This window comes from Aspergillus bombycis (genome assembly GCF_001792695.1).
Source record: "Aspergillus bombycis strain NRRL26010 chromosome Unknown contig00024, whole genome shotgun sequence".
Lineage (NCBI taxonomy): Eukaryota > Fungi > Ascomycota > Eurotiomycetes > Eurotiales > Aspergillaceae > Aspergillus > Aspergillus bombycis.
Window position 1 is genome coordinate 84,243 of NW_019170026.1, and position 18,359 is coordinate 102,601.

Consider the following 18,359-nt stretch of genomic DNA (forward strand, 5'->3'; position numbering starts at 1 on the left):
TACCTTCTTCGGGCAGGCTCCTGCGGTCGCGGGCCTTGTGGTGCCTTCTGATCTCGAATAGAGAACCTCCTCCTGCTGGTCACATTTGAGTTTGATCCCCTTGTCTCGGTTGACGAATAGGATGCTTCTGAAAGAAATGGTGTTGAGGCGTGTTTTTGCAACCGTCTGCGTGGGGGACCTTCTGCTGCAGTACAACGAAAAGACGTTAGCGGCCAGCTGCAATGAGAACATTTCAATCGCGCCCGGTGAACATACCTCCTGAGCCTGAATCTTCATGTCGAGACGGGCTCGACGACCTCGATTGAACTTTACGCGACTGCCCCTTCCCTGAATATGGCTGGCCCGGCAGCTTTTCCGGCATCCTCAGACTCTCCGACTGTGTCGTCCCCGAACGAGATACAGATGCACCTAGGGCAAGAAACTGGTGGCTGAATGGCGGTAAATTCGATGTGGAATCCCAATCGCAATGGGATTTAGGAGTAAATGACTTCTCTGTCTCTCAAACAAAGGAGTGCCTTGACCAACAATGTCGCGCGACCCAGCAACGGTGGTTAGCGGTCCATTGCGGGGGTCAAGAACAGCAGTCTCTGTTCCAAAGTATACAAGGGCAAACCGAAGGGGGAAGAGACCTTCGGGGGAAAAAGTTGATCGCTGTCCAATCTCGTTCCAAATTCCCCTGAAGGAATAAATATCGGCGCGGCGGCGATGTCGATGACGGAGGGAGACTCTGCCTGGGGCAGCAGTTCTGATGGACTTTTTGGCGGTAGGGAAAGAAAGTTACGGGTCGTATATAAGCAACCAGTAGAACAAAGCAACGAGGAGGAAGGAGCCAAGAAATAATCTCTTTAATCACCAAATCTAAACAATTATCCCTCAGCTTGAAACCTGCCAGGGCCTGCCAGGTATAAGAAAACAATTATTAAGAAAATAGGGAAAAAAGAAAAAAAAAAGATAGACAAGTTGAAATCCCGGTGGAGACCTGGAAGAAATTACCTGTAAACATAACAAGCCCCAACTAAGGATTAACCTCTAAACAACCATCACCAAAAAACCCCCCTGCTCCTTTTTGCTGCGAGAGTGACCCAGTTGCATGCCTGCAAACAGCACAAACAATGTTGTGTGTTGAGGTATAACACCCAAAATATGGATATTAGGTTATACTACGTATTACCTAAGGTATACCCAAGGTAAGGCTGCCCGTTGCCAACCTAGTCCAATACATACCGGGCAATACCAAGGCGGTACCCCGATTGTAAAATAACCATGGGGTTGGTATTGTCATGATGATACCCCCCCCCGATAAGCTAGGTTCATTCACAGTGTGCTGATATGAACTCGGCTCTCCGCCTTCTAGTAATGTGATGCATGTGCTTCCGCTTGCAAACAGCCGAGCGGCTTTCATCTATTGCTATTGTCCGCTGTCGGAAATGCTTTTGCTTACTATCGATCTCTTCCGGTAGCTGAATATAACATGGAAGAACATACTCCGGACGCTATCGTCAACCGTGACGAGCCTGTCCCTGTAATCTCCGTGGGGAAACAAAGGGATGAATCAAGAGATTCTAAACCTTCTGCTGGACATCAGCGATCCGCCTCGGGTGCTGGCCGGTCCTTGCAAGATAAACTATTCGCCAAGTATGACCTCACTCGATCGTCTCGAGTTTCTGATCTCTACGGGATTCTTTCGCTGACTAGTTGTAACAAGACTCTTGCAGCAAGTAATCCCGGCAGAAGATGTCAACGACGACTCAGTGGTCATGGGCGACAAGCGGCCTGTCGATCCTAAACGGCCGGCCTTCAGTCTGCCCCTGATGGCTAATAACTTCCGCAGATTCAATGCAAGGTATGTATCATGTATCTGGGCGCGTGGTCTGGACACAAGCAGAGACTGAAATCATTGGCAGAATTGGGATTGTATTCTCATTTCAAACGCGCATGGAGCGTTTGCTCACCTGGAAAAAGTCTTCCCATACTTTCTCTTTTCTCTTCGTCTACTCTTTCGTCTGCTTAGACCCTCATCTCCTCGTAATTATACCCATCGCTTCTATCTTACTGTTTGTGATGGTCCCCGCCTTTTTGGCACGCCATCCTCCACCTCCATCAACATCGACATCCAGTATCACTCCTTATTACTCATATCAAGGGCCAGCACTTGCACCAGCCAAGACGATCAAGCCGGCACCAGAGACATCTAAAGATTTCTTTCGGAACATGCGGGACTTGCAGAACTGTATGGCCGATTTCTCTGACATACATGATGCAACGGTTTCTGCATTCGCACCTCTGACGAACTTCTCCAATGAAAAGGTGTCGTCAGTTGTCTTTCTAGTCTGTACAATCATTACGGCTCTGTTGTTCCTGACTGCGCACCTCCTCCCGTGGAGATATATACTCCTTGTGGGTGGCGACGCTGCCATTTTGTCCAGCCACCCCAGCCTCCAGGAACTATTCCAAAATATTGCAGGTGACCTTACGAACGAACCGGCTGGGAATGCTCTCACAAAATCCAACAATGGCAAGAAGGATACAATGGACGTCCTAGGGGTACCCCTGCCATCTTCTCCCTCCGCAACTATGTCTTCATTACGGTCTTTAGCAGATATCTCCCTAGACACGTATCCCGAAGAACGTGAGGTGGAGATCTTCGAAATTCAATATCGCTCTCTGGCCCCTTATTCTGACTCACAATGGGACCACTTCATTTTCAGCCCCATGCCATACGATCCACTATCCCCATTGCGTATTGCTGGAGACCGTCCTAAAGGCTGTCGGTTCTTCGAGGATGTTCAGCCGCCTTCTGGCTGGGCTTGGAAAAGCAAGAAGTGGGAACTTGACCTAGATTGCCGCGAGTGGGTCGTCGAACGAATGATTACTGGTGTCGGCTTTGAAGTTTCAGAAAGTGCCCCCGAGGAAAACGCGGCGAATGACGAAATTGGGGGTTGGGTCTGGGACCTCCCATCTGCTACATCATACCGGGATAGTAGCGGGGTAAACGCTGCATTAGGTTATGAGGAGTTTGACTCCGACTTGAAATCGTCCGTAAAGGGGGAAGTCAAGAAGGTAAAACGGAAAGGAAAGGGACGGGCGTCGCAGGATTACGAGGAGAAGGGAGGTACTGGACCATCAGTGATGGGAGAATGGAGAAGACGACGATGGGCGCGAATCGTACACAGGACGAGTATGCCAGCGGAAAGCGATAAGGCATATACGGCCAGTGAAGATAGAGATTGATGCTGAAATTATGCATGATCTGTAGCTGTTGGGCGTGAATTAATTTGTAAATAATCTATATTCTCCATTTTTATGAATAATACCGATATGCGCAGTGTCCAGCCGGATATCTCAGAGAGGCACATTAGCGATCCACAAATTTTGAGTGCTGAACGACAATCTCAATAACAGTACGTATATAATACTACGTAGATATCTTCGTAACCATTGTGTGCAATCGTACATAGCAGGAAGCCAACATGATGGCCTGTGCGGGCTGCGTCAGCGTGGAAATACATAAAGGCGATATATAAATCACTATGTTAACTTATCTCAGTAGCCCCGAGACGGTCTTGCAAGATGCCAAGGTCATTCTAATATTTTTGTTCTCTTGAAATGAAGTACTCTCCAAATCCCTGCCCAAAGTCCTTGCCTGATTCTGGTAGGCTTGCCGTAGTTGGGGCTAGATAAAACAGATCATTTGCAAGATTATCAATCTGATCTACGTCCGCTTCCTTTCATCGAACTGGACCTTAGCTCTCGGATACGATATAGAGGTGATTCCTGAATAGTATTTGATTGACACCAATAATATAAGGCTTGCACAAACTCTGACAGTGTAGACTGAGCATCTGACTCTGCACCTGAGACTGAAGTAGCCAGGAAAATGCTCAGAATAGTAAGGTATATTGATATCCTGTAGTCATCACCTCTCTTACACCCTAATTAGCGAGTGCCAGACTTTCCTCTAAAGCGGACACTGCCATGTTGAACAAAATAGAAAGTATGTTACACCAAGAGAATATATGATTTAGTCATGTCTGGGCAACACGAGACTTTGTTCGACTGGCATTTTCTGAAAAGGCAAAGAACACACGTAGTCATCTGGAACTCCACACCCAGCACTACGCAGATATCCACCTCACAAGGTTGGTTGAGTAGTTTGATCATTTCATAGGGACAATGCATGTCGATATGAGCATCTTGGATGATATGCCAACTATAATAGACTCGAATAGCACCAATATATTCAACTTGATTTCTACTCTCAGTGAAATCACGGCTTGAGGTATTTTCAGCACCATAGCGCAATGCTCCTAACTTTAAATACTGTCTACCAACTTTTGAGATTGTTCGCCTGTATAACAACTAGACTTCTCACCTACTAATTGTTCAAGAGACTAAGAAACCGATTTACACTAATGTGCCTGCTGCGTCGGGCTAGTTATGGTTTGCGATTCCTAGATAATAGCATTGAGTTTTTCAGGGATGCGCATATCAGACTCTTAGGCCGGAACTTCTGTATAACAGAAAGTGGTCATGTCGGATGGGTATCTCAATACGTCAAATCCGGTTTTTAGGTGCTCTAAATTCTTTACTCTTGCAAAAAAAAAAATAAAAAAGGAAAAGGAGGGAAAGCATCAATATCATAAATTAATTAAGTTAATTACACGAACAAACAAGCAATGGTTGACAAAGAATTATATACTTAGTGGGATACTTCAGTCTGCGAACATCAAGGCTAACCCGTAACAACCACAAAGAAACATAAGCTAGCTAGCTAGCATATCATGTTTTTCCCAACCTTGTTATAGTTATTTCTTTCCGACTCTCTCAGATTGGCATTTTATCTTGTGTTTCCTTGGTTCACCACCTTTTCACTTGCAACTGACTTAAGAAAGACAATCCAGCATAAAGACACGGTTAGAACTATCAATAGGAAGTCATGTAAAAGCGACTTGATGTCAAAAGGAGCAGTCCTCGAAATCTATATTAAAGAATAAATTCATAATAAATTAGAATAAAAAATGGAGCCTGCTACAATAAGCATTGCGAACACTTACCCGCAACCTCACAGCCACGGCCCGCGGGAGGAATGGCTTCCAAGTCTGACTGTTTAATCCATCTTCCATTCTTTTGCTTGAGCCAGTCACTATCCTACAGTCAGCCAGGCTTTTCGTTTGATGTATACCTGAACTAAATGTCTGAATAACAGGGTAGTGAGGTTGCAATGGGATCCAGGGGTAAACATACGTGCCGTCACAAAACCCTGCACGGCAAAGCCTTAGAGGAACATCGTTATTTGCGTTTCCATAGGGCTTGGGGTTTCTTTGGCCGCCACATGGCATCTTGTACCAGTTGAGCGTCCTCCCCTTTGGCACCTTACATTGAGCAAAGGTCTGCTTTCTGATAGGCTGAAAATCAGGCTCGTCATCCGGGACTATGTCTGACCGAGTTGCCAGGACAGCAGCAGGTAGAGCTGCAGTGAGTATGAATAGGACAGGCTTCATGAGGAGGTTGAGTTATTTTAAAAGATAAGATACTAAAGTCAGCCTAGACTGTGGATGCAAAGGCTCATGGAAGTTGGAGGTTCTCATTTCAACACTACTGTGTCGGGGCTTTTATAGTGAGACATACCTAGAGCTGGTTGAAATCTAGACTTCCCCAGACACTCTATGTGCTTGTAGACATTATTATCCAGTTGGGGGTTGGTATAGAACGCATGATAGAGGCTTGCAACTGCCCAGGGTACCAGGAATAACACAGATTTGGACCAACCTGTGGGATCATTCAGAAATCTCCTGACAAACTTCAACAAAAGAATTTCAGACTTGTTCCTACTGTTCTAGGCGCGACTCTAATATAAATAAAAATACAGACTATGGCTTATTGATCCCTGATTGGGGGGTTTTAGTTATCTGGAACCACGTTGTTCATATGACTAGATGTGCCATGGTCAAACACTGGCAGATAGTGAAGACTACAAAAAGCAACTGCCCTTTAACAATTATGGTTTCATATACGAAGATCATGCCACGTACACAGAGGGAACAAGGAGAAAAACAACTAACGTTAAAAACTTAAGATTTCAAACACCATTACGGAGTACTTTCCACAAAATCTTGGGGCCATTGTAAGAAAAGAAAGTCTAGACTTCCAGAACCTTTCTCACGCTACTATCAGCTTCTGATATCCTGAACAGCATTACTCATGCTGAAAGCACGGGTAATACTACTGGAACCACCAAGGTGGAAAGCTTGACTCCCAGTAAGAGCTAGCCATTCCTTACCTTTCAGATGCCGGAGTTAGCAATAGTTCATATTGGGCTGCATATATACCTTGTCCATGCCGAACTGAATAATAGGAATTATGTATTTGGTACCAAACACTGTAATTGTTAGGTCATGTGCTACATAGTCGATCTCAGAAGAGCCCTACTAAATTTATTGCAAAAGAACAAAAGAACAAAAGAAAAAAAATAAAAATAAAAATAAAAATAAAAAGACCCTTAAAATCCTCTCGGCTACTGTTATTATACACAAACAAGGAGGACACACCACTATGAGATGATGAGATCGCATCTCTTTTCCCCGAAGTAACCTCTCGCATTTTTAAGAAAGTTAGGTAGGTACCCTAACGGCGAAATAACGAGTTTATGGAACCAGCTATATGAATGATTGTACTATTTAGGTGACTATCTCCATGAAAAAGTATGCGCGAGCGTGTTCTAGGCCTAGGGTATCCAGTGGAACTGCAACTCTGCCAAGCCTAAATGGGAACATCCAGTTGAGGGAGCCCATCGAAAGGTTCGAACCACGATGAATGCTAACTTTCCGTGCGATGCCCACCGGTTATCTTTGTCCCCGTTCACAGAGAAGCTCTGGTTCAGAAGACTAAGCTTTGAATTTACTTCCGCAATTCAGCGGACCACTGATATACTCGTAAAAATATTTAGTATTAAGCTTGACTCTTGAGACCCGCTTTTTTTTTTAGAAATGGAGGGGAAAAAAAGAGCGCAAGTGTCACATCAGATGAAAATATATTTCTGAAGCCGTATCGTATGGCCTGCTCCTGGTGCCGGAACAAACCTGGCAGCACATTTAGTAATAGATAGCCGCCTGGTTGCTCTGAGCTTGGCAGGATCCTATCTTTGGTAGCATAGAATCTCAGTGCCAAAATACCTTGGACGGTATACAAGACTTTCAATGGACCTTAGGAGGATCTAGATCGCTTCATGACTCTCCACGCTACATTCTCTCAACATAGCAGACCCTATCCGATCAAGTGAAGGAAACAAATCCACGCGTAATACCTCTCCCCTAAGAATAGCCTCGTCCATCACATATAGATTTACGTGCTGGGTAACTCTCTTGTATAAAAAATGAAAAGGGCCATATTCCAGTCTGGCCTATGCGGTAGCTAGAAGACTATATCATATGACAAAGAGTTGGTGTAGTTAGGGGGGAATAGGATCAATTATTGTCTACGTTACTGGGAAAATATATCACGTGTCAACAGCCGAGACATACCGGACCAGCATCAAGATGCTTAGATTGTACAATCATCCTACTTGTTTGGGAGAGACCACACAGAAAGGTCATTACAAAGTAGAAGGTGTTTGCTTCGTACGTCTATTCTCTACTATTCCCGTTTTTATGCAATCACATATCGGTCATTGTCCACTATGCCCGGGAGAAGGGCAAGCTCCGAAACAAAACTTTTAGGTAACATCTCTTACTGTAGTAAATGTTGGCTGCTAATTAGCTTTTAGACTGTGATCCAGGTGATCTCTACACTTATTCGGCTCAGCGATGGATCTAGAAGGAGGCGCGGCAGCTGCAAATGAGATACGTTTCATTCGATCTAAATGCTTTGATTAAAATTGCAGAGGAGGCAGCCGGGGATAATGCGGTTTGCGTCAACATCTCAAAGCTCCCCGAAGGAACTTCAACAAAGCGTTTCTTGCTACCATGCAGGACGGACGACAGTTGTTAAAATCCCACATCCAAACGTTCGTCATGGAAAAGGCCCAAGGGATTGAGCTTAGCCGCATGTGGGAAAGCCTTAAGCCGCGGGACAAGCTATCAATCACGAAGCAAATTGGCTCCCTTATTTCCACACTCTCTAGGGCAAGGTTTCCCTCTCATGGTTCATTATACCTTCGTAAGGATGTATCAGACTCTGAAAGCATCGAATTTGACGATACCTTCGCAATCGGACCGACAACAGGGCGAGCGTGGTTTGATGACAGACGAGGTAAGGTTGACATTCATAGAGGCCCCTGTAAGTTACTTCACCTCCCCACCAAGTATACATCAAGTTAATTGCGTCATATACTAGGGACAAGTCCAAGAAACACCATGGATGTGCTGGTTAAGCGAGAACTAGTCTGTGTGAATACATTTTCAAATTTTCCTCGAGATAGCCAACAGGGCATTTTCAATGGACCTGGTGGTTATCATCCTACAAAGGAAGCAAAATTGTCTGTTCCACAGGACTTTCTTAAGATATATGAACATATCCTACCAAAAGATGATGGGCTCAACGCGGGTATAGTCTGGCACAACGACCTACACTCCGACAATATCTTCGTTGACCAAGATAAACCCACCAAGATAACTGGTATCATCGATTGGCAAGCTGTTCCTATTTATCCGATGTTCCTTATTGCCCATCATCCATCTCTTATAGAATTTGATGGCCCGAAGCCAGAACGGTTCGTTCAACCTAGCCTTCGGGAGAATATCAATGACCTCAGTCCCCAAGATAAAAGAGCTGCTGGTGAGCTGTTTCTTGCACAGAAGCTGTGGCTTTACTACGAGACACAAGTGTATAAGGAAGCCCCGGACTTACTTCATGCATCTCAATATTGGGAAACCTTGCACTCTGAGCTATTAAGTCTAGTGGGGTCAATATTTGACGATGGAGAACTACATCTCCAAACGCTTCTGGCTGATCTCACTAGAGATGATGTTTGGAGGCAGCTAGTTGGAGAGGATAATCACGGCAATCCTAGTGTTCCGTGCCCCCTGAGCTACACAGAGCATGACTTGGTTAAGCAGAACGAGGAGTATGCCAAATGGGAGAGAGATGTCGAGCGGAAAGCGCAAGTGATTAACGAGTTAGGAGTGTATACAGGCTGGAACGGGGCTGTGTCTCCTGGTGATTATGACGAAGTTGTTAGAAGACTTAAAATTGCCAAAAAGAGGTTTTTAGATCGGGAATCAAAAACTTCTGAGGAACGGGGATTGTGGGAGAAGGCATGGCCTTTCGAGAATAGAGCTAGTGAATGAAGGGCACTTTGCCATAGCAGGTTGGTAATATCCGTTCGGTCGAATATCTAGACAGAAATAATGACTGGTCTGACAAACGCAAAGATGTTATTGCAACGCTTGCGAGTTCGTTGCCTACAAGTGTGCACCTGATGTGTCAAGAAGCACCCAATTTACAGTGAAAGAGTAACCACAATCGCTTCGTATGCTAGACAGTAATTTCATCAACGACCTCGTCGGCGGTACGGTATACCAAGCGTGTTGGCCGTTGGGTGCTATGACTGCTGGCACTCCCCAGCGTCTGGAACGATACAAAGGGTAGTGAGAATACCAGACATCTCCTTTTCTGAGATACGATTTCCCGGAGGTATACAGCAACCGCAACATACCGGATCCCTCTTCGCCGAATATGTCCCAGCGCTACATGACCGCGGCCACCCCTCGCGCACTGATTTCATTGATGCCGATAATCCGGTTACTGGGCTTATGTGTTTTATCGCAGTCGGAATGGAGGAGATTGCTAGTTGTGCATTTTAAGTCAGCGAAGGCCAAAAGATCATGAAAGGACAGGGGCTTGGCTCGTTCCGTCTTGGAGGATCATCCCATTGCCTCATTTTTGCATCATTTAACGACATGGAGTTTGATCAAGATACTCTAATCCCGGTTAACTTGGCCTACACATCGCCTGTTGCTCCGAAGGGTGAATTGCTCACCCTTCACTAGGCGATTATGACAACAATGAATATGCATAAACAAAAACACACAAGGAAACTGAATTTAAGTAGAGAATCAAACAATCAGCGTTTCTGACAGTGGTGGGTGCCAGTTTTTGAAAAGTGGAAAAGTAAGGCAACAGTGGATACAACAGCACTGTTCAATATTGATGCTCCTGGGCGAGTAGCTTAGAAAAGAAGATTTTAACTGGATGTGTTACAAAGATTCTCCAACAATTTGTAGCATATGGATAGCTTTCCTTGCGGAAAAGTGGATCAAGAGGAATGTAGGTTGGCCACACTGAAATGAAACTAGCCCATTCGTTCACTGTCATATAAAAGTCCCCCTTTGCGCATGTTGCGTCAGAATGAGCACATTATACGGTCACTGAAGTTGAGTACAAGAGTTGACTATATTAACTTTACTATTTCTCTTCATTTATGTCAAGCCAGGTACCCTCCAGAATGGAAAACCAGCGTCATAAAAGGACAATCACAGCAAGTCCCCTACGCTCCCAGACTCATGTGTCCAAACCACACTCACTGCTCCGGTCCTGTGTCATCGCTCCATGTCTGTTCTTAGCTGTAATCTGTTTTACTTCTTTCCGTTTCGTCGATGCTAAACAAACGGGATACACTCATCGAGTTTCTCACGAGGCGACGCGGAAAGTTCCCTTCGAAGTCCACATCGAAAGCCGCTGCCCCGACACCCGAGACTGTCTGCAAAAGCTCGTAGCCCCTGCATATTGGCAAGTGGAAGATCAAGTGGATTTCAGAATCAGCTACGTGAGAGACTGAGTTCAGACTCAGCAACAACCACCGACCATCATCCCAGAGTACACTGCCAGGATCCTAACTCCCAAATCGCCAGGGTTTGGGAAAAGCCAAGAAGAGACGTAACCTGCCAACACGGCATGAACGAATGCAAAGGCAGCTAATTTCTCGTGTGTTCTGAGAGACACGTAGACTCTATCGGTGATGCCTTGGATTTCAATGCCTTCGTGCTATCGGACTTTGAGCGCGTTTCAGATAAGGGATTAATTGAGGAGTGTGCGCAGGAACATAACGTCGATTATGAGAAGATCGGTGACTGTGCGAACAGTGAAGAAGGTCTGGAGCTTTTGATTAGCAGCGTCGCGCGTAGCGTTGCCGTGAATGCGAAAGCTAGTTGCACTGTTCGTGTGGATGATAAGGTGTGGTGCGTTCGGCATACCTATGAGTGGAAGTGCCCGCCTGGTCGTGGTGTTGTTGAGAATTTGGTTCGGGAGATTAAGAAGTTATCTGGGGATGGAGAGGACGGCGCTGGATAACTGTAGCTGGCTAGGTAGCACTGAAGCGAGGAGCTTCTAGGAGAGGTCAGTTTGCCAGATATCAACACCATGTTTCAAAACATTTGTGTTTGAGAACAAGTAAATAAGCTTAAATCTGTTTATAAATAGCCCCGCAAGCTAAATCTTACACTCGAACCTCCGTCAGATAACTGTTTAGTTGGAACAATCTATTACTATTTGGTAGATTGTCAAACTTTATATCTATACCGGGTCCAAACAGTAGGCCGAATGCCGAGCCTCCTATATAGACTATATCTATCTCCTGTTTCTTTACACTGTCACCTGTTTTCACTGCCAACTCCCACCTGGTGATCTTGTTTATTCTAATCGTAATAAAGCACACCAACCCAGATAGCTCGTATTTCAGCTCGATAAATATAAGTACTCGAGTAGCTACACAGGCCAGATATAGCTGAGGGAGATGGGAACCAGACGGACCAATTCCGCATAGTTATGGAACATGGCCGTGGAATAGCAAGTATCTGGGATCAGTATAACTTCCTTGATCGTTCCATAGATCGGTTTATGCTACCAGTGATAGCACGAAGAACTGAGAAATGTCGGGCTCAAACCATCATAGTTCAACATATCGAATATCGAGTACGGCTGGCCTTTCAACCAAAACGTATCACGGACTGGCACCTTCTTCGTGACGTCTTTGCGATATTGCTCCCCCTCTTCAACTTGGGGACCAGCCTCGCATGGTATTGTCAGTGTCTGGCTCGTCGTCTTCACCGGGATAGAATCTGCGGAGAAAGAATGCATCTCAGGAGCCAAAGCCCCGTGGTCCTTGTCGGGATCACACATGTACAGGTCTTGAATAGACTCATCTCACTGCGCGTACTCTCAACATTAAAGAGCGAATATTAATCTTGCTACACAGGTACGTGGGATTAAGAGGCTAGTGGTGGAATTATAGGATCCTCGCTAACACGATTAAAGTATTACAATGGCCACGCCAGTGAGATAGAGTGAGAAATATTCTACGGCAGACCCGCGGGTTCCAGTGTGGATCGGCATTAAATAATTTATTTGAGGATGTTCTGGTTGCATGATATCACAAATCAATAGGCTGCTGGGTGAGGTATGCTTCGAAGGTGGTTAATGGGTGTGCAGCATGCTTTGCACCTTTTGCGACCAAATCCCTCGTGTGTGGTCCATAATAGCCATAATCTTCAAAAAACCCCATAGTCTCCACTAAAGCATCGGCATGGTCAGGGGGAAGATGACTTCTAAATGTACTCAATGCCACCTGCTGATACTTGACTGTCTTGCCGAGGGAGCTGCTCAGCAGGTTGGCCACATCGTAAAAAGAATAGAGCTTCTCGGCCGCAGCCACCATCTCGCCCTCAAATCTGTCCGGCTCAGCAAGAATCGCCCCCACAAACTTCCCCGAATCGTTGATATCAATGAGCGGCAGTAGTGTATCGGGCGAGACGAAATTAACAATGCCATACGTCCCATCCCCCAGATCCTGAGGCTTCATCACGTTGTGGAAATTCTGCATATAGCACCCTGGGGCAAAGAATGCACTTCGAATCGGCAAGGATCGGATGTATTGCTCAGTTTCTGCCTTGCTATCGTAGTATCCTACCTTACGATAGCGGCCGCCGGTGATTTCCGTTACGCCCGGCAGGGTGCTGTAGATGATGTACTCGAGCCCTGCGGCAACTGCGGCATCTGCGATAGCCTTCCCTTGTGCAATTTCGCGGGCCTTGCTGTAGGCCTCAGTGGTGAGGATGAAAACGGTGCTCGCACCATCAAGGGCTCGTTGAAGGGATTGAGGGTCATCTGCATCGGCCTGGACAATTTCGACTCCCTTGGCTTGGAGGTTGTGAGCGGCAGGCTGAGAAGGGTTACGAGTCACGGCGCGAACACGGTAAACCTGGGAGAGCTGAGGATCGTTGAGGACATAATTGACGACGGAACCACCCTGGTTTCCAGTGGCTCCAAATACGACTAGTATCTTGGACATGATGGGTATGGAGCTCTCCAACGACAGATTGAAGCGATATAGTAGGGATGGAAGGAGAGGATCGCTGCTGCTAAGTCTTATAGCAGGCCCCGAGATGGCTTTTCATAACTGTTACTAATACCTAAATGAATTTCTAATCAAGGATGAAAGACTACGGACACAAATCCCGGAGAAACAAGAGAAATGTCTCCGAGGTTACAGGCAACATCAGCCAAGGGCTTTTTGGTTCGGTTCCCCAGGCTGCTACGTTCGACTTGAACAAGGTTCTTCATTTATCGGCCGAAGATGACCAACTATCGGGGATGACCGCGATGAAGAGCACAGCCATCGAAGGTTGTTCTTGGCATTTTCGGCCGAAAGACTTTCGGCGATTGGCACGATTAAAGTTCTAGACTCCACATCCCACTGAAGTATATGCCGCAACTGTGGAGGTGAGTTACAGTTTCGGCTCTCCAACTTTAAACTAGGCCAAAAGTCTCCGTGATCATCCCTGGACAATCTTTTAGTGCTCCCCTGATCAAACCCAGCCCGTGACAAGGGGTTTAACGACGCACTGGAGGTTGTTATGCCCGACCTGGCGAAACGCCGCGAAGTTTAGAGTCAGGAATCCGTAGCCAGACGATTATTCTGATCTGCTTTAGCTGAGTACAGAGTCCTGCCCTGTAAGTCTATGTAATGTGAACGTAACTAAGTGCTGTATGCCTGTGCTGCTGCAGAATATGAACGCCTCTGAACCCCATATCGCTTCCTGACACTAACGACTTGAATTGGTGGCTAAGGCCTGTTTAATCGTATTATTGAGATCTAGTTCTGCCAATCGAATGGCTGCAGCACTAAGGCAGGTCTCATCGGCTCTTCTTTCAGGGATCTTCGACTCGACCCGCAGGAAAGATAGTAGGGGCCCCACAATACTGAACTTCTCAACGATGCACAGGACTGGTGACCTATCTTAGATGTTAAAATGGGCCAAGAAATTAGCATTAATGATGACGACGCCGTGGCGCCGGTAAGTGCTAGCATCCCGCTCCAGAGTATTATTGTTCACATAGGGTGATGGCATGGTGCAATCTTCAGATATGTAAGCCTCACCTAGATTCGGAGATAAGGAAGGAGAAAAAGGGGACGGCAGTGAGGAAAGCAGAAGACCAGGATAGAGTTAGAGTCCTTCCGGATGAACTATATAAGCCAGACCTGCCCTTGGGAACTCCATTGCCGTCTCCATTCTGTATCGAGCAATCATCTTCTCTTCTATCCAAAGCGTTCCCATAGCAAGAAGTAGCACAGCAGCTCAAAAATGAAACCTTCCACCTACCTTACGCAGCTCTTGATAGCTGCAAACCTCGCCCTTGCGCGCAGGGTGACCTTTCCCAGCCGCAACCTGACGATTGTCGGCGAACTCTACCTCCCCGAGTCCTCAGCTCCCAACCGCAATGGATCCGCCATTGTAGTCGGCCACCCCTACGGAGGTGTGAAGGAGCAAACCGCCGGCTTGTATGCAAAACACCTTTCTGAAAACGGCTTCCTCGCGCTGGCATTCGACGCCGGGTACCAGGGAGAGAGCAGCGGCTCTCCCCATTTTCTTGAAGATCCCGGCCAGCGAGTTGAAGACTTCAAGGCCGCCGTGAGTTACCTCACTACGTTGGACGAGGTTAACCCGGAGAATATCGGAGCCCTCGGTATCTGTGCCTCGGGTGGCTATGTCCCTTTCGCGGCCCAAACCGATCTGCGCATGAAGGCCGTTGCAACTGTCAGCGCCGTCGATGTCGGAAGTCTCTTCCGTGAGGGGCTTAAGTACACCACTGGAGCATTTAACCGCACTGTCATTGAGCAGCGACTGAAGGAGGCTGGCGAGCTCCGTACGGCCGAAGCGCATGGTGCCCAACCTGAGCTGTCTCCCATCGTTCCTGAAGACCCGAACAACCTGCCCGCCGATCTTCCCACCTTGTGGCGCGAGGCCAGCCAATACTACCGTACCTCTCGTGGATATCACCCCCGGGCCCCGAACCGCGTTGTTACTCGCAGTTTGGACCAGATCGTCAACTTCTGGGCCTTCAACCAGAATGCCTTGATCTCACCCCGCCCCTTCCTGGTCATTGCGGGTTCTGCCGCGGATTCCCTTTACTTCAGCCAGCAGTCGTATGACCGTGCCCTGGAGCCCAAGGAGCTCTTCCAGGTCCCTGGCGAGACCCATGTCGGACTTTATGACAACACCACCGTCAGCGGTCCTAAATTGGTCAGCTTCTTTTCTCAGCACCTGCCGCAATAGGGATGTACAGTTCGACTCAGGGATGCGGCGGAATCCAGGATGTGGCCGGAGTTCCCTTACATGTAAAGTGTATCTCGCATGTATCAGGGATGTAATTTGTTCTTGAAGTGAGAGATGTATTCATAGTGGAGGATTCGTTTCTACTTAGTTACAGTAACTAAGGATCTAATAGTCAATTTAAAGATGTCATATAGGCTGCCGAAAATCGACGTAGCAATTTACTCTCTTGACACGAGGCGTCATTAGACCGCAGTGTGGGGCTTAGCTATTCCCCTGATACACAATAGAGTCCTCTATTACGGACTGACATGAAGAGTACCGTACGACTTGTAATATAGATAAATTGGTATTTTTAGGATACTACGGCTATGTATTTTTCTCGGCAGGCCGGGCCGCGATCAGCTAAAGCGTCTTGTGCAACGGTTAGGTTGTATCTCACGCCTGCTAGTGTTGGCTCAGACTCTCTAACTCTAGAAGAGTCAGAGGTGCTGATAGCAGACTAACCAGAGAACCGGGAAAGGATAAATAAACCGCGAAGGCTGATACTAATGTCTAGCAGACTACAGCAAGATGAGGCTTAGAACGAACTCCCGCGGGCAATAGGATCTAAATTTACGGGCCCTGGGATATAGAAAGGACTTGCAGGCTCTGGCCTTGGGCATATTAATGAATGTAATCGTTGCCTGTCTCTTTTTCGTCATCGCCAGCCCCTATACTATCGTTCAGCTATAAGAAATACTTGTAGTAACAACGTGAAATGAAACAGCTCCATAACTTAAAAGGCCGGATCTAATATAGGCAGCCTTGATAAGCCTTAATGAATTAGGCAGTATTAGTTGATATATAGACTATACGGAAAATACAAAACTCTATATTTGCAATGTGCTGTATTCTACCTATAAACACCCGCAGACTGCAGCGTTAACCGATATATAGGTGCTGGGCAGTAAAACCAATGGCCGGGTGACGGAAGATCGATGACCTTATTAGGCGGCAGGAGAGTGGGAGTGGGAGGGGATAGACCAAGCTGTCGCGAAGGTAGAGACGGCTTAGAGCCCATCGGTGGGTCTTGAAGCAACTTAAGTAGAATAAAGGCGCATTGCCTGCCTTCCCAGGAGAAAGACTTGCTTGTTTTCTCTAATTATAGACGGCTGGACTGTAAACTCGAGTTGATATTCATGTAGGAAAGCAATCCTGTGAGATTCGTAGGTATTTGAACTTTCCTACTGGGACTTCTGTGACGAACATCGCACAGTCTCATCCTTCCAGGCTTCCAATTCCTCCGCGCTGGTTTTGAGATCAGCTTCCAGTAGAGCAATTGTTTCAGCACCCATCAATAACCGCCTTGGCAACGGTCGCTGCGCCTGTCCTGTGACAGCGTCTAAGAGCACTCTAGCGCACTGTTCTGGTGTCGAGAATGTCTCCTGAACTGCAGGGTTACTCATATATGCCAGCAACTGATTGAGCGGGGAAGTGGGAGTATCATAAGCAGGATGACGAGCGGCAAAGTTGATATTTGAACCAAAGTCTGTCTTGATCCCTCCAGGGGCAACCACCATGAATTTAATATTCCAAGCAGGATCCATCTCCTTGGCAAACGATTCAGTGAAGCTGCCGAGGGCGAATTTGCTATTGAGCCTTTAGCAACAGAGCCGAAAAGATTGGAGAACGTGATGGTTTCACGGTGGTATTTGACACAAGCTGAGATATGAAACCGGATTTTTACCTACCTAGCGTGATAAAATGCACTGCCGGGAAATGTCACAAGCCCACCAATGGATGATACTTGCACCACGGTGCCACCCTGACCTGGAGGGTTCGCCTCTCGAAATATACGAACGGCCTGTTGTGTAAGAAAAACCGGCCCCCAAAAAAGAGTTTCCATTTGAAGACGGGCGTCTGACTCCGGCACTGTTTCGGTGTCGCCCATCACGGCGTATCCGGCATTGTTGACTACTATGTCAATGCGGCCAAACTTATCTACAGCCGTAGACAAGGAAAGCGTGATATCAGTCTTTGAGGTGACATCCAGACCGAGTTTGAGGACACGAGGTCCGTCTGGTAGGTAGGAGAGAGATGCAACATTGCGAGCAGTGGCCACGACCTGATGGCCGGCTTGCAGGGCAGTCTGGACCAGCGATTTGCCAAGCCCAGATGAGCAGCCGGTAACTATTTGTAGAGTATGCGGTTAGACAATTGGTATCCTTCGATATATCAGATCTTTACGTACTGAACCAAACAGGCTGTGAGTCCATGGTTATAATGTACGGGGAACCTGTTGTCTTGTGTGGGCTCTATAAGTAGCCAGGCGCATTCATCAGTTCCACCAAACGTGGAAACAACGTTATATATCTTCCACAAACCGAATATTGGGTTGCCCCATCCCTTCTTCGGAGATATCGAGTTAGACGGAGTTGACGGAGTTTACATGGTCAGCACGGCAGATTAACTGCGTGGCTTTTGCGGAGTATAGGGACGGGTCAGCGATTACCAAGGTGGGCGCATAAGCGTGAGTGAAAAACATTCCAATGGAATGGAAGGCAGCAATTGCCAATGAACATATTGCCCCATGTCGTAGTTGTACTGGAATTATCCACCGATTGACGCATGCAGTCGAGCCAGTAACTAACCCGGTTTCCGGTCGGCCGAAGAGATGTTCTTCATCGGCCGATGGGCAGAGGGTTTAACATTAGTCAAATCCCACGTCTTTCACGTAGCATAGTTGTTCATCGATGAAGTAATCATGACGAATAGGGCACTTCGACTGCTATAATTTTATAAATCTTGGTGTACGCAACGCACGGACTATAT

At 46.8% G+C, this 18,359-nt stretch overlaps 5 protein-coding genes across 5 annotated transcripts; 3 read left to right on the forward strand and 2 right to left on the reverse strand.

The window, feature by feature from the left end:
* Positions 1 to 1,471: 1,471 nt before the first annotated feature.
* ABOM_003784 (PEX28-32 family peroxisomal membrane protein) lies at positions 1,472 to 3,231 on the forward strand (the record flags this gene model as incomplete). The annotated part of the gene is made up of 3 exons (XM_022530914.1): positions 1,472 to 1,635; positions 1,706 to 1,843; positions 1,905 to 3,231. 3 exons carry the CDS (start codon positions 1,472 to 1,474, stop codon positions 3,229 to 3,231), a joined length of 1,629 nt encoding a protein of 542 aa, XP_022391067.1.
* Positions 3,232 to 10,545: 7,314 nt separating this feature from the next.
* On the forward strand, positions 10,546 to 11,286 carry ABOM_003785 (GILT family thiol reductase; the record flags this gene model as incomplete). The annotated part of the gene is made up of 4 exons (XM_022530915.1): positions 10,546 to 10,561; positions 10,623 to 10,762; positions 10,848 to 10,872; positions 10,943 to 11,286. The coding sequence occupies 4 exons, from the start codon at positions 10,546 to 10,548 to the stop codon at positions 11,284 to 11,286; spliced, it is 525 nt and encodes a 174-aa protein (XP_022391066.1).
* A 1,078-nt stretch (positions 11,287 to 12,364) lies between these two features.
* Positions 12,365 to 13,282, reverse strand: ABOM_003786 (NmrA/HSCARG family protein; the record flags this gene model as incomplete). The annotated part of the gene is made up of 1 exon (XM_022530916.1): positions 12,365 to 13,282. The coding sequence occupies one exon, from the start codon at positions 13,280 to 13,282 to the stop codon at positions 12,365 to 12,367; it is 918 nt and encodes a 305-aa protein (XP_022391069.1).
* Positions 13,283 to 14,576: 1,294 nt separating this feature from the next.
* On the forward strand, positions 14,577 to 15,548 carry ABOM_003787 (alpha/beta hydrolase; the record flags this gene model as incomplete). Its single annotated transcript, XM_022530917.1, has 1 exon — positions 14,577 to 15,548. The coding sequence occupies one exon, from the start codon at positions 14,577 to 14,579 to the stop codon at positions 15,546 to 15,548; it is 972 nt and encodes a 323-aa protein (XP_022391068.1).
* Positions 15,549 to 16,771: 1,223 nt separating this feature from the next.
* ABOM_003788 (uncharacterized protein) lies at positions 16,772 to 17,803 on the reverse strand (the record flags this gene model as incomplete). Its single annotated transcript, XM_022530918.1, has 3 exons — positions 16,772 to 17,177; positions 17,279 to 17,717; positions 17,779 to 17,803. The coding sequence occupies 3 exons, from the start codon at positions 17,801 to 17,803 to the stop codon at positions 16,772 to 16,774; spliced, it is 870 nt and encodes a 289-aa protein (XP_022391059.1).
* Positions 17,804 to 18,359: the final 556 nt, after the last annotated feature.